The sequence below is a fragment of the Hypanus sabinus genome, chromosome 5 (assembly GCF_030144855.1).
Source record: "Hypanus sabinus isolate sHypSab1 chromosome 5, sHypSab1.hap1, whole genome shotgun sequence".
In the NCBI taxonomy this organism is placed as follows: Eukaryota; Metazoa; Chordata; class Chondrichthyes; order Myliobatiformes; family Dasyatidae; genus Hypanus; species Hypanus sabinus.
In genome coordinates, this window is record NC_082710.1 from 156,853,801 (window position 1) to 156,870,087 (window position 16,287).

The 16,287-nt window shown below is 48.2% G+C and overlaps 1 protein-coding gene across 6 annotated transcripts in view; it reads left to right on the forward strand.

Annotated features, from left to right (window-relative positions):
- Window positions 1–16,287, forward strand: part of LOC132394489 (PHD finger protein 1-like) — a 75,060-nt gene that overhangs the window by 40,224 nt on the left and 18,549 nt on the right. For all 6 annotated transcript variants that reach the window (XM_059970706.1, XM_059970709.1, XM_059970707.1 and 3 more), the window contains 4 exons: window positions 6,822–6,890; window positions 10,795–10,918; window positions 12,926–12,993; window positions 15,635–15,784. In XM_059970706.1, the coding sequence (XP_059826689.1) occupies window positions 6,822–6,890; window positions 10,795–10,918; window positions 12,926–12,993; window positions 15,635–15,784 (411 nt within the window). The remainder of the gene's footprint in view (window positions 1–6,821; window positions 6,891–10,794; window positions 10,919–12,925; window positions 12,994–15,634; window positions 15,785–16,287) is intronic.

Below are 16,287 nucleotides of genomic sequence, written 5' to 3' on the forward strand. Positions count from 1 at the left end.
GAGGGAGGTCCTCAATTGAAGTTCGATGCACCTTAGGGGTCTAGGGTGGAGGCTGCTGCATAAAGCAGTGCCCTGCAATAAATTCTTTAGTTTGTACACAGATCTCCTACCCGCATGTCACTTCTGCGAGTGGGAGGAGACAGGTATCACATACATGGAGTGTTTGAGGCTGCAGCCCCTTTTTGCGTATCTGCGTGGGCTGCTTCTCGCCTTCTGATTTCATTTTAGCCTCACCCTATTTTTATGCGGTCATCCAGTAAGAAGGGGGCATGGAGAGATGAGAGTGTCCTTGTCAATGTGCTCCTGCTGGCGAAATCAGGTCTTGGAAACAGGTGACGGGAAGATCTGTCTGGGCAGACTGCCAAGCAACAATTAGGGGGTATGTTCATGCCTGGGTAGATATTGAGAAGCAACACACGCAGCCCACAGCGACTGTAGAGGTGTTCCATGTCCGTTGGCATTCATGGGGGTGGGGGGGGGGGTGTTATTGCCATCATTGACAGAAATGGAAACTTTTAGTTTAATGTGTATTTGTAGTGAAATAATTGTGTTAGTCACAGGTTTGTATATATAGCACTGAATTTATAATAAAGATATTTTGTATGAAAAAAAGCTCCCTCCACACTGTCCCATCATGCACCCTTACCACACAGCTTATCCCTGTCCTAGAAAATTAACAGCCTCCAAGCCATCCGGCCCCAGACCCACTCTTACCACTTCCTTATCCTGCTGAATAAATTATTGCACAAGCACGAGGTACACTGTGTGGTGTCGTTGTCCTCAGCCCACTGAATAAACAAGAGCTACAGGAAATGAGTCCATGTTCTAGTGGAGTAGTTGTTACTGTGCAAAGTGGAGCAGCAAGCAACAATTACATGGATTAATACTTCAAACCTCCACTTCCTGCTGAATGAATTTCTCTGCTGCAGCTCAGCTGTGTCTAAATGCTGAATAAATAAGATGGTCTCATTAACTGAAATTTATAAGAACCAGAGTCACAGTGCACAAAGCTGGTGCCAGATCACTTGAGTGGCTAGAATGCAGCATCGTGTTGGTTCAGTTGCTTTGAGTTATGTGGTGTGGTTAAGTTTGTGCAGCATTTTCCTCTGCATGATAACAGGTCTGAATACAAGTGGAATGAGCTCTCAGAAGTAACAGCAGGAAACTCTAAGTAACGCAGAGTTTTGGGCTTTAGAACTGCCCCTCTGGTCTATCTCTGCCATTAATTCCTGGATGAGTTCCATGCCAGAACTAGCCTCGATTAGTTTGAGTTAAAGATAGTTCTGTAACTTTTTTTTCTTTTAGTAATTTTAAACAGTCAATGGTGAGCTACTTTTGAGAATCCAAATGCAGGTTTATTCTGTACAAAATTCAAAGTAAACATATTATCAAAGTATATATATGTCACCATATACAGCCCTGAGATTCATTTTCTTGTGGATGTTCTCAGTAAATCCAAAATAGAATAATAACCATAATATAATCAATGAAAGACTGCACCAACTTGGGCGTTTAACCAGTGTGCAAAAGACAACAAGCTGGGTAAATACAAAAAGAAAAAAAATATTAGTAAATGAATAAGCAATAAATATTGAGAACATGAGATGAAGAGTCCTTGAAAGTGATTGTGGGAACATTTCAGTGATGGAGTGAATGAAGTTAACCCCTTTGGTTCAGGAGCCTGATGGTTGAGATGTAACAACAGCACCTTTGAGATGTAACAACTGCGCCTGGTGGAGTCATGAGGCTTCTGTAATACCTTTTAGATGGCAGCAGTGGGAAGAGAGCATGTGCTAGGTGGTGGGGGTCCCTGATGAGGCATGGCGCTTTCCTGCGGTAACGCTTCATGTAGATGTGTTCAGTGGTGAGGAGGGCTTTACCCATGATGGGACTGGGCTGCATCACTACTTTTTTAGGAGGTGATGCAACAAGGATAGGGTAGATGCACAGTGAAGCTTCCACTCCACCATCCCATCACACACAGCCAGGGTGAGACACTGAGTGAATCTCCCTTTACATCATCCCATTACACACTCCCAGGGTCAGACACAGTGTGAATCTACCTGTACGCCATCTTAGTACACACTTCCGTGGTCAGGACAGAGTGCATCTCCCTATACACTGTCCAATCATACACATCCACTGTCAAATATAGGGTAAAACCCCCTACATCATCCCATCACTCCCTCCCAGAGTCAGGCACAGAGTGAGTCTCTCTCTACACTGTCCCATCACACACTCCCAGGGTCAGGCACAAAGTGAGTCTCTCTCTACTCTGTTCCATAACACACTCCCAGGGTCAGGCACAAAGTGAGTCTCTCTCTACACTGTCCCATCACACACTCCCAGCGTCAGGCACAGAGTGTGTCTCTCTCTCCACTGTCCCATCACACACTCCCAGGGTTAGGCACAGAGTGAGTCCCTCTCTACACTGTCCCATCACACACTCCCAGGGTCAGATTTGGACCGCGGCTCACCCTTCTTCTACTCGTTGGAGAAGTGGCGGGGAGTTCAAAAGCAGCTGGTGGAGCTATTGGCTGCTGATGGCTCCTCCATCACGGATCCTGACGAAATTATCGAAGAAGTCCGCACTTTCTATCGGTCCTTATTCTCACCGGATCCGTCAAATGCGGGGGCGTGCAGTGAGGTCTGGGAAGATTTACCAAAGGTCAGCCCAGATGACGCAGCGCGTCTGGATGCCTCCCTGACTGGGGAGGAGCTGTCTACTGCCCTTCGGCAACTCCGGAGGGGTAAATCCCCTGGCTCAGATGGTCTGAGTGTGGAGTTTTATCAGGCTTTTTGGGATGTCCTGGGGGTCGATTACAGCCTTGTTCTAGGGGAGAGCCTAGCCACCGGGGAATTGCCCCTCTCATGGCGGAGAGCAGTCGTGGTCCTGCTGCCCAAGAAGGGAGACCTTCGCCTGCTAAAGAACTGGCGCCCGGTCTCCCTCTTGTGCGCGGACTACAAGATCTTCGCCCGGGCAATGGCCAACCGTCTTGGTTCAGTACTGAGACAGGTGATTCATCCTGACCAATCTTACACAGTCCCGGGCCGCTCCATCCAGGACAATGTCCACCTAGTACGGGACCTGATCCACCTGTACCAGGAGACTGGGACCCCGGCAGCGTTTCTTTCTCTTGACCAGGAGAAGGCGTTTGACCGGGTAGACCACAGTTTCCTGGTGGGCACTCTGCAGGCCTTTGGGCTCGGACCACACTTTGTGGCCCGAGTTCGGCTCCTCTACTCTGCCGCAGAGTGCCTTGTTAAGGTCAATGGATCACTGGCAGCACCCATTCCCTTCAGGAGAGGAGTACGTCAGGGATGCCCCATGTCCGGTCAATTGTACGCGATCTGTGTCGAGCCATTCCTGAGCCTCCTACGGCGAAGGCTGACAGGTCTGGTTCTGCGTGAACCGGACATGGAGGTCGCCCTCTCGGCCTACGCCGATGATGTACTCCTCATGATGACAGATCCCAATGACCTGCGGAGGATGCGCGAGTGCCAAGACATTTTCTCGGCAGCATCCTCCGCCAGGATCAACTGGGCGAAATGTTCCGGACTCTTAGTGGGTCAGTGGCAGGTGGACTCCCTGCCGGAGGAGATGAGAGCTTTTGAGTGGAGTACTCGGCGTCTCCTCTATCTGGGAGTCTACCTGAGTCCTTCTGGGGAGACCTGGCTGGCGAACTGGCAGGACCTGGAGATGAAAGTCATGGCCCGGCTGGGGCGCTGGTCAGGCCTTCTCAGGGTGCTTTCCTATCGAGGCAGGGTGGTGGTCATAAACCAGCTGGTGGTCTCCATGTTGTGGTATCGGATGGTCACCTTGGCCCCTCCTGCCCCGTTTGTTGCAAGACTGCAGAGGAAATTAGTGGACTTCTTCTGGGGCAACAGGAAACACTGGGTCTCTGCAGCGGTCTTGAGTCTCCCAGTGGGAGAGGGCGGACAGTCGCTGGTGTGCGTCCGAACGCAGCTGGCGGCTCTCCGCCTCAGGACTCTGCAGAGATTCCTGTACGCCGAGCACCCTCCCAGGTGGCACGTGTTGGCGACTTTCTTCCTCCGGAGGGGCTGCTGTCTTCACGAAGACATGCGGCTACCACCGGCGGGTGTCAGCCGTACTGCTTTGCGGAGTCTGCCCGGCTTCTATCAGGACCTACTGAGAGTCTGGAACATGGTCGCCTCAGGCCGGGAATCCCCTCCTCAGGCGGAGGGCGGGGTCCTGGCCGGCCCTTGCCCTACCTCAGTGGCTGTCGGTGCGGCTCAGTTGTGTGGACTGACTCAGGCCGAGCTGCTGGTCGGGCCCAGACCCCGCAATCTTCTCCGGGAGCCGTGTCCGCACAACTTGAGCCGTCTCTCATCGATACCCACAGTCCCATTCAGGGATGCAAGTAGGAGGTATCTGTATGGGCTGCTACTCCACATCCTCCACTTCCTTGCCCTTGTACACCGTCCCGACACGCCATGGCGGTCGGTCCTTCCACCCAGAGGTGAGGAGGGTCCCCACTGGAAGTCCCTTTACGCCGGGGTTCTTCCCATGCACCTGGGGGATCTCGGCTGGAGGGTACTGCATAGGGCAGTGCCCTGCAATAAGTTTTTCAGTTTGTACATGGACTTCCCACCCGCATGCCACTTCTGCGGGCTGGAGGAGACCGTGTACCACATGTACATGGAGTGTGTGAGGCTGCAGCCTCTTTTTGCATATTTGCGTGGGCTGCTTCTCGCCTTCTGGCTGCATTTTAGTCCCACCCTGTTTATATATGGTCATCCAGTAAGGAAGGGGGCACGGAGGGATGAGGATGTCCTAGTCAACTTGCTCCTGGGGCTGGCGAAATCCGCCATCCGAGGGTCTTGGAAACGGGTGGCGGGAGGATCTCCCCGGGCAGACTGCCTGGCAATGTTTAGGGGGTATGTTCGTGCTCGGGTAACTATTGAAAAGGAACACGCGCAGTCCACAGCGGCTTTGGAGGAGTTTCGAGACCGTTGGGCTCCGCGGGGTGTAAATGCCATCGTGGATAGGGATGGCAACATTCTGGTGTAATGTCTATTGTCTATTTGTAGTGCAGTAATTGTGTTTGCCACTGTTTTGTATATATTGTATAGCACCGAAATTTGTAATAAAGGATTTTGTAATAAAAAAAAAAAAAAAAAAGGGTCAGGCACAAAGTGAGTCTCTCTCTCCACTGTCCCATCACACACTCCCAGGGTTAGGCACGGAGTGAGTCTCTCTCTACACTGTTCCATCACACATTCCAAGGGTTAGGCACGGAGTGAGTCCCTCTCTTTACACTGTCCCATCACACACTCCCAGGGTCAGGCACAAAGTGAGTCTCTCTCTCTCTCTCCACTGTCCCATCACACACTCCCAGGGTCAGGCACAGAGTGAGTCTCTGTACACTGTCCCATCACACACTCCTAGGGTCAGGCACAAAGTGAGTCTCTCTCTCTCTACACTGTCCATCACACATTCCCAGAACAGGGACGTCAATGATTAGACATGGAGTAAAACTCCCTCTATACACTTCCATCACACAATCCCAGGGCAGGGATGTCACGGGTTAAACACAGTGAATTTCCCTCTACATTTTCCCATCACACATTTCCAGGGCAGGGGCATAATGTGTTAAGCACAGAGTAAAGCTCCCTCTTCATTGTCCCGTCACACGCTCCAGGAGTAGGGACAGTCTCTCCTCGACACCCACAATCCCATTGAGGGATGCAAGCAGGAGGTATCTTTGGGCTGCTGCTCTACACCCGCCACTTCCTGGCCCTTGTCCACCATCCCAACACGCCATGGTAGTCCAGTGATTGAATATAATTTGTCAAAATTCAGAAGAAGTGATTTGCAGTGGCTGAAAGCTGGCAAGTGAGCCCCTTTGTTTAATTTACACAAAATGCTGGTAGAACTCAGCAGGCCAGACGGCATCTATGGGAGGAGGTAATAACGACGTTTTGGGCCGAAACCCTTCATCAGGAGTGAAGTAACATGGGATGGTCGAGGGGGGGGATAAGAAGTTGGGGGAGGGATAAAGTAGAGAGCTAGGAAGTGATAGGCTGGAGGGAAATGGGTGAGGGGGAAGGTGGAGAATTATGGGAAATAAAAGAGAAAGAAAGGTAGGGCTGGAGGGAGAGATTATAGTGAGGGGGGAAATAGAGAAAGAGAACCAGACTAAAATAATAGACAGAGATGGGGTAAAGGGGGGGCAAGTGTAACAATGGAGGTCAGTGAGTTGGATGTTCATGCCGGCAGGAAGGAGGCTACCCAGGCGGGAGATAAGGTATTGCTCCATCGACCTGCGTGTGGCCTCATCCTGACGGTAGAGGAGGCCATGGACAGACATGTCGGAGTGGGAGTGGTCTGTGGAATTGAAGTGTGTGGCCACAGGGAGATCCTGCCACTGCTGGAGGACTGAGCGCCGGTGTTCAGCGAAACGGTCTCCCAGTCTGTGGCGGGTCTCCCCAGTGTATAAATGGCCACATCGGGAGCACCGGATACATCACCCCAGTTGACTCGCAGTGACTCCAGGGACCCCAGTTTCCCACCCCAGCCCTACCTTTCTTTCTCTTTTATTTCCCATAATTCTCCACCTTCCCCCTCACCCATTTCCCTCCAGCCTATCACTTCCTAGCTCTCTACTTTATCCCTCCCCTCACTTCTTATCCCCCCCTCGACCATCCCATGTTACTTCACTCCTGATGAAGGGTTTCAGCCCAAAACGTCGTTATTACCTCCTCCCATAGATGCCGTCTGGCCTGCTGAGTTCTGCCAGCATTTTGTATTTTTTATTTATTTCCAGCATTCACTCGTGTTCCCTTTGTTTAATTTGTAGGTTTTACCTATTTTTGTGCAGTGTCTGCACAGGTGGACCAGAATATGTGAAGCGACTGCCCCTAGACTGGTAAGTGGAGTATTAATGTTTTTGGGAAGTTGGAGATGTCATTTCCCGTTTATTGAAGCACCCCTTCATCAGATATCTGAATGGACAAGACCTCACTTTTATTTGCTTTCCTCTTTTACTAATTATTTAATCTTGTATATCAGAATCAGGTTTAATATCACTGGCATACATCTTGAAACCTGGTGATTTACAGTAGCAGTACATTTCAATACATAATAAAACTGTAGATTATTATAAGACGTATATAATTAGATTCAGTAGTGCAAAAAGAGAAAAGAATAGCTAGGGCGTGTATACGGATTCATTGTCTATTCAGAAATCTGAGATGGCAGTGGGGAAGGAACAGTTCCCAAAACAGCTTCTTCCCCCTCCACCACCAGTATGTTGAATATATATTTTTAAATTGTAAATTACAGTTTTTTTTTTGTGTATTATACTGCTCTGCTGCCACAAAACACCACATTGGACAATCTGGGTCTGTGATAACATACCAGATTCTGATTCTCAAAAAATAGCAGTGTGGAGTTTGTCGGTATGTCAATAGAGATTCATTACTGTATGGGATATGGACAACATCAACAATGCCAGCATTTGTTGTTTACCCCCAATTGCTCCTAAACTGAGGAGTCAGTTGAGAATTGGCCAGATTCCTGGACTCACGTACAGGGAAGACTGGGAAAGGAGAGCGTTGAACATATTGCCATATGCACAGGTGCATTGAAACACCAGCAGCAAATCACAGGCCCATCGCATCACATAAACAGCATTCGCGAGAAAGGTGTAAGCATCAATTATGCAAAAAAGAACACAAAACAAAAAAAGTCCATTTTAGTACAATGTGGTCCTGGTGTTTTTAAACTAGGATTAAACTTGGAACAAGAACCAAACAGTTGAAGGGAAGTAGCTGTTTTTGAAGGCAAAACACACAAAATGCTGGAGGAACTCAGCAGGTCAGGGAGCATCTGTGGAAATGAATATACAGTTGATGCTTCGGGCTGAGGCTCTTCATCCGGACCTGCAGAAATCCTCCAGCATTTGCCTGTTTGCCTTGGATTTCCAGCATTTACAGATTTTCCTGTCTTTGGGATTCTAGTTGTTTTTGAAGACAGGATCCCTACCCGAAGGACACTTGCAAACCAGATGTATTTTTGGAGCAACCTGTGGTTTCATGGTAACCATTACTTGGTGTACCTCTCCCAAAGCCACAAATTTCACTACATAATGACAATTTTCCTGATTCTGATTTTGAGTTGAAATTCCTTAGCTGCCATCTCTGGATCACTGGTTCACAAATCTGGCTGTTGTTCCATAATTTAAGTCCTACACTTATGTACCTTGAAGGTAAACAACATTCCACCCCTCCCCCACCTGACCACTTCCTGGTAGAGGCAGACCCTGACAACTTTTTGTCCAAAGACTATGGATAAAGTAAGGGTACAGCTACAAAAGGAAAAAAAATGTAAATAAAATAAAAGGAAAATGTAGCCTCAAAGCAGTATCAATTTTAATATAAAGTTTAAAGTAAATTTATTATCAAAGTGCATCTATTTCACCATATACAACCCTGAGATTCATTTCCTTGTGGGCATTCTCAATAAATCCAAGAAGCTTAATAGAATCAATGAAAGGCTGCACCAACAGAGTGAACAGCCAGTATGCAAAAGACAACAATCTGTGCAAAAACAAAAGAATAAAAAAGAAGAAAATAATGATAAATATGTAAGCAATTAATATCAAGAACATGGGATGAAGAGTCCTTGAAAATGAGCCCATGGGTTGCGAGAACATTTCAGTGATGGGGTGAGGGAAGTTAAAGCCCTATGGTCTAGGAGTCTGATGGTTAAGAGGTAATATCTGTTCCTGAACCTACTGGCGTGCGTCTTGACACTCTTGTACCACTTTCTGTGGTAGCAGCGAGAAAAGTGCAAGATCCTGGAGGAGCTCAGTAGGTCAGGCTGAATCTGTGAAAAGAAATGGGCAGTTTACGTTCTAGGTCTAGACTGTCCATCCATTTGAAGGGTCTCAACCCAAAATGTTAACTCTCCATTTTCTCACACTCACGCTGCTTGGCCTGCTGAGTTCCTCCATCAGATTGGTCGTTGCTCCAGATTTCACCTCTGTAGTCTCTGGTATCGTCATTTTTAATGCATTACTTTTACTTAAATGATGCACAAACAGAATGCTGCAAATTACTAAATAAATGCAGGATTCTCCATTTAGATTTATTGATTCCCTGTTCACTTACATCATCCCAGAAGATGATTTCTATCCTCTCCACAGATCCTGACTGGCCTGCTGAGTTTCTCCAATGTTTTGTGTGTGTTACTCTGGATTTCCAGCATCTGCACAATCTCTTGCATTTTATAATTTCAATAAAACAGCTTTTGACCAAAAATAAGAACTTGACCTTTTAAAATTAATATTCATTTCTAATCAGAAATATAGACATTTGGGATTCTCATCTATAAATCACAATTGTTCATTTTAACTCCCAGATTTTACTTCTATTAACTGAAGCTATTAAAGGAATAGGAAGAGAATACGGTCACGGTATCAGTGAATAACTGAGCGGGCTCGGGTAAGTGACAATCAAAGAAAATACTGCAGAAAATGCTGGAAATACACAGTATGTCAGACAGCATCTGAGAAAGGTGAAATAGAATTAGCATTTCAGACCAAAGATATAAACACACAGTAGGTCACCTTCTGTGGAGAGAGAAAGAGAGTTAACGATTCAGGTTGAAGAGGCTTTGTCGGAATAATTTTTGACCCAAAATGCTGACTGTTTCTCTGGCCTCGGGGGGTAAGTGGCTTCCTGCAGTTCCTAAGTCTTCCAGTGTCCCCGGGTTTCCATGTACAAGGAGACAGCTGCCTTAGTGAGAGGCAACGCCCTGGTGGCCGTGTCCTTCTTTGTGCAATGTGGGCCTTTTTTTTTAACCCTACACCCATAGCAGTACACAGAACCACCCCCCAGTTAATGCGTCCACACATCTGTTCCAGGGGTGGGGGGAGGTTCACTGCTGCTGCTGGGGTTACTGAGTAAGAAGGTCGCCATTGTCTAAAAGCTGGAAGCTGCACACTGCAGCATGGCATCCTGTCCAGAGTTGCATTGGTACAACGCAACATTAACACCAGCATGCAGATAAAATGTTCCAGTGTGAGTCAGAATCTGGGATTGCGAGCTCCTTTCTTCCAAAAACCCCGGTTTGATCCGGGCCTCTCCCTGTCTGTAAGTGAAGCCTGCCCACTTTCCTTCCGACCATATTGGTTTCCCCCGAGTGCTCCAGTTCCTCCCACATTCCAAAGGTCAGAAACATGTTTGTTATCACTGACGTAGGAGTGAAATTTGTTGATTTGTGGCAGCATATCTGTGAGTCTGGGAGTTAGTTGGCTGTTGTAAATTGCCCCTGGTGTGAGGGTGAGTGGTGGAATGTGGGGAGAGAATGGGTAACAGAAACAAGTGGGGGTGGGATAGATGGGAGTTCTTTGGGCTGAGTGGCCTATATTAGATTTTTTTTTAAATTAGAAGCAGATTATGGGATAGAAAGGGACTGGGAAACCCTAAAGATTTGAACTGAAGCAGAATCATGTCCCATTAGCAAGATCCCGGGTGAGACTGGGTATTAGATCAAAATCCCTGCTGCAGGAGGAACACAGCAGGTCAGGCAGCATCTGAAGGGGTAAGAAGAGTAGTTGACATTTCATCAGGATGTTGACCAGCCTTCCGCCTCCACAGAGGCTGCCTGACCCAATGAGCTCACGTCCAGCGGCTAGGATTTAATTCCTGCAGTCTCCTGTGTTCTCCAGAATATCAGCACTGGGTGAGTAGACAGAGCCTGCTGTGGCAGTTGCTTTGGGGTGCGTGGATTCGGCAGCAGTAACTCCAGGGCACTCTAACCTACAGGGTGGATATCGCGCACCTGGTCCTCTACCACCTCACCAGCTGCTGCAAGAGGAAGTACTTCGACTTCGAGCGGGAGATCCTGGCGTTTGCCAACGAGAACTGGGGCAGCTTGCTCGTCGGAGGGGTGAGTGTGAGGGGCCAGACTCTTCCTGAGGAGAGTGGAGGTCAGAGCTTGGTGTAGGACGTAATGAGCGAAGTCTGTTGCTGTGGGGGGGGTGGGGTGGTCAGAGAGCTGGGTGCAAGAGTGAACTGTTTCTGATGCAGTCAGAGTGTAGGGGTCAGAGAGGTGCACACCTGACCCCTGAAAGAGAGTGTTAGTGGGACTGAAATCATATGGACATTAACTCAGATACGTAAGCCACATCTGTACTTCTCAGTGTCTCGCTCTTCCTGCCTCTCCCAGCCTCTGAACCTCAGAGCTCTATGAACCCAGACTGTTAGCAACCCCTGAGCCAAGCGGAACAATGACATCGGGCTTGGGCTCCACAGGCCTTTGGCTTTTGGTGTTTTCCTTGCCAGCTGAATGAACGAGGATGGGACTGGTGTAACCACTGTGATCCAGTAGCCACTGCACTGTCACACAACAGTTCAGGATAGCCAACGGGTGACTGAGTGGACCAGAATGGAGATGCCCGAGGGGTCACTGATAACCTCGCATCCCCCACACTGGGTTAGCAGGGGTGTGGGTCCTAAAATTGTTGAAACCTTTTGCAGCAAGGATCAGATTTGCCCATTGCCTAGGTGTCACTCCTTCCCACTTAACTGGGTTAGGGCAAGTGGGAGTGACCAGGAGTTAAGTGTTTTTCTCTGACGTCGACCTGCTGTGCTGCAGGAGTCTGACCAGTCGGTGATTGGGTCTGGAGACGCTGTTGTCCAGAAGGCTCAAGTCTGATGGACGTAGCCATTAGATGTTCGTCTGAAAGAAATGAGAGTAACTCACTCACTCTACCTTAAGTAAGGAGGGGAGAGAGAGCGAGAGCAAAGAAAGAAAAGAAGGAAGAACAAAGAACCTTGTCTCATGGCCAATCTTTTAACCAAAAACTAGCTCAAACAGATACGAAAATTATTTTAATCAGAACAGCCTATGAGACAGTTTGATTGAGGCTGGTATGAAGAAACTACAAATACTGAAAATCCATTCAACGTTTACAGAGGGTGTTTCAACAAAGATATAAGCAGTAACAGGAAAGTTAAACTACAGGAAAAATGATCCTAATCCAACACCAGTCAGAGAGAGGAAGGAGTTCAAGACCAGCTCAAAATGTCCTTGAGGAAATGTGGCAGTCTCTGTCACATGTCTGCTCATCGTAGACGGAACGATTCAGGGCTGTGCGTCAGGAGTGTAGAGGGTTCTTGGGTAATCAGCGGGTGGAGCACCACACCTCACATTGCCCCAACCAACCCGTCAGGCACCTCCTGTCTTATCTCATTGAGCCAAAGACTTCTACCTCAGCCCAACTCATCCATACCAACCAAGGTGTCCTCCTGATCTAATCCCACTGGCTTGTGATTGGCCTTTCTCCCCACCGTTCTATCCACATATATATCCAAATTTTACCCACCTCTATCACTTACTCTGGCAGCTTTCTCCAAACACACTGGGCGATAATGTTACCTCTCTGACCCCTTTTAAATATTTCCCCTCTCACTTTACACCTGTGCCCTTTACATTTGTACTCCCCTGGCCTGTAAAATAAAAGATGACAACCATTCGCCTTATCTCTGCCCCACATGATTTTATAAGTCTCTGTAAGGTCACCCTTTAGCCTACCCAATTTCTCCTTGTAAATCAAATTCACCGGTTCTGGCTACATCTTTGTGAATCTTTCCTACACCCTCTCAAGCTTAATCACGTCCTTCCATCAGAATCCACCCGCCCCACACTGTTGTCGTCAGCCAGTGGAATGGAAGCAGGTCTCCCTCGATCATGAGGGATTGTTGAGGGAGAATGGAATGGCTAATCCACCACAGAGCTGACACTGAATACAAAGCCTTCTGGTTTCGACAGCTCACCATGCCCCTTGAAGTGGGGGGGGGGAGGGGGCATGTCTTTCTCCAGTGGGTTTGGTGGGGTAAAGGAACAGTGATTTTAAGGAACCATTTTTGACTCCCTCCCGGCATCTGTTTCCAGCTCTCCAGCACCACGAAGACCGAACGCTACAATCAGCTCCTGAATACCCTGAACAGCCATCGGGAGAGGTGAGGAAAAAAACCCAGATTTAAATGTGGTGGGTTCAGGACCACTTCCGCTCTAGCACAGGGCAGTGTCTTGACCATTACCAGCTGCATTCATAATCCCTCATTACCAGTCGCTCTAACTAAAAACCTGCTTATTATGTTCTCTCCCCCGTCTCTTTCTCCCCCTCCCTCCATCTTTCTGTCTTTCTCTCTTCCTCACTGTCTCTCCCCTTTCACCTCACCCCCCTACACTCACTTTATTTCCCCCTTCTTTCTCCCCCACATCCCCCATCCCTCTCCTGTGCACTCTCTCTCCCCCTTCTTCCAGCACTCCCCATGCTCATGTTCTAGCCATTCCCCTTCACCTCATGCGGGCGCTTCCCTCCCCTTCCCCCTGTTTTCTCTCCATCTCTCTCTCTCTCTCTCTCTCTCTCACTCTTCCCACTCCTTCCTTCACCCCCCCTTCTCCCTGTCTCTGGTTGTTCCTGACACGCTCACTTACCTCTTCTCCCTCCCTTCTCAACCCCCTCACAGCCTCCCCCAGTTGTTTCTGACATTCTCCACCATCTCCTCTCCCCTCTCACCACCCGCCACTCAAACTCTCTCTGGTTGTTCCTGACCCTCCGCTTCTCTGCCCCCCCCCCACCCCACCTCTTCCTGAGTGTTCCTACACCTCAGAGTCAGAATCGGGTTTATTATCACCGGCATGTGACGTGAAATTTGTTAATTGTCAGCAGTTCAATGCAAAACATAATCTAGCAGAGAAAAAAGTAAATAAACAAGTAAATCAATTATGTATATTGAATAGATTTTTAAAAAGTGCTAAAACAGAAATACGGTACATAAAAAGAAAGAGAGGTACTGTCCAAAAATTTAATGTCCATTTAGAAATCAGATGGCAGAGGGGAAGAAGCTGTTCCTGCATCACTGAGTGTGTGCCTTCGGGCTTCTGTACCTCCTACCTGATGGTAACAGTGAGAAAAGGGCATGCACTGGGTGCTGGAGGTCCTTAATAATGGACGCTGCCTTTCTGAGACACCAGTCCCTAAAGATCTCCTGGATACTTTGTAGGCTAGTACCCAAGATGGAGATGACTAGATTTACAACCTTCTGCAGCTTCTTTTGGTCCTGTGCAGTAGCCCCTCCATACCAGCCTGTCAGAATGCTCCCACAGTACAACTATAGAAGTTTTTGAGTGTATTTGTTGACATGCCAAATTTCTTCAAACTCCTAATAAAGTATAGCTGCTGTCATGCCTTCTTTATAACTACATTGGTATGTTGGGACCAGGTTAGATCCTCAGAGATCTTGACACCCAGGAACTTGAATTTGCTCACACTCTCCACTTCTGATCCCTCTATGAGGATTGATATGTGTTCCTTCGTCTTACCCTTCCTGAAGTCCACAATCAGCTCTTTCGTCTTACTGACTTTGAGTGCCAGGTTGTTGCTGCAGTACCATTCCACTAGTTGGTGTATCTCACTCCCGTACACCCTCTCATCACCACCTGAGATTCTGCCAACAATGGTTCTATCATCAGCAAATTTCTAGATGGTACTTGAACTATGCCTAGCCACACAGTTATGTGTATATAGAGAGTAGAGCAGTGGGCTAAGCACGCACCCCTGAGGTGCACCAGTGTTGATCGTCAACAAGGAGGGTATGTTATCACCAATCGTGCAGATTGTGATCTTTCAGTTAGGAAGTCGAGGATCCAATTGAAGAGGGAGGTACAGAGACCCAGGTTCTGTAACTTCTCAATCAGGATTGCGGGAATGCTGGTATTAAATGCTGAGCTATGTCAATGAACAGCATCCTGTTGGAGTCTAGGTGGTGTCTTTTGTTGTCTAGGTGGTCTAAAGCTGTGTGGAGAGCCATTGAAATTGCATCTGCCGTTGATCTATTGTGGTGATAGGCAAATTGCATCGGGTTCAGGTCTTTGCTGAGACAGGAATTCAGTCTAGTCATGACCAACCTCTCAAAGCATTTCACCACTGTAGATGTGAGTGCTACCGGGCGATAGTCATTAAGGCAGCCTACATTATTCTTCATAGGCACTGGTATTATTGTTGCCCTTTTGAAGCAAGTGGGAATTTCTGCCCATAGCAGTGAGAGGTTGAATATGTCCTTGAATACTCTCGCTACTTGGTCGGTACAGGTTTTCAGAGCCTTAGCAGGTACTCCATCAGGACCTTCTGCTTTGTGAGGGTTCACTCTCTTTAAAGACAGTCTAACATCGGCCTTTTAGATGTAGATCACAGGATCATCAGGAGCAACAAGGATCTTCTCAGCTGTAGTTATATTCTCCCTTTCAAAGTGGGCATTGAAGGAGTTGAGTTCATCTGATAGTGAAGCATCGCTGCCATTCATGCTATTAGGTTTCACTTTGTAGGAAGTAATGTCTTGCAGACCCTACCAGAGTTGCCATGCATCCGATGTCACCTCCAACCTGGTTCGAAATTGTCTCTTTACCCTTGAAATAGCCTTCAGCAAATGGTTTTCTGGTACAGGCCTGGGTTGAATGACTTGAATGCCACAGATCTAACCTTCAACACATGACGTACCTCCTGGTTCATCCACGGCTTTTGGTTTGGGAATGTGCAGTTCCTCTCCTTCTCCCCCACTCTCTCTGTTGTACCTGACCCTCTGCCTCTCTTCCCAGGTTCGTGTCAGGGAAGGAAATTAAGAAGAAGAAGTGCATCTTCGGCCTGCAGGAGCGCCTCCCCCCTCCACCGCCCCCTGCTGCCTGCCTACAGGAGATGTACAGCAAGTCGTCAGTGCCTCTGCTCAGTCCGTCCCGACCCCCCACCAGGTTGGTGTTCCACTGGGCTCACCTCCTTCCAATATTGAAGGCAAGAACCATCACTCCTCATTCCCCCACCCTGCACCATCCTCCACCCATCATCGTCTCCATACCGATCCCCAGCTCGCACTGACCTTTGGCCTCAGTGGCCTCGGTTACCTCTCCACACCACCATCACCATACCATCAGGCAACAGTGCTGCAGCACAGAGGGTTATGGCCTGCAGACCTGGGAAGTCGAAATGACAGGGAAAGGAGTGAGATTGAAGTGATGGATAGACGGAACAAGATCGGGGAGTGGGAGCCAGGTCAGGGAAGGGGAGCAAGGTAGTGACGGGGAAGGGGAGTGAGGTGAGAGTGAAGGGGAAGGGGAGTGAGGTGAGAGCAACGGCGAAGGGGAGCGAGGGGGATTAGAGATTGAGGTGGAAAGGTGTGAGGTTGGGTTGGTGGTACATTGATATGAAGGATTTAGATTCTTTATTGATCCCAAAGGAAATTACAATGTCACAGTAG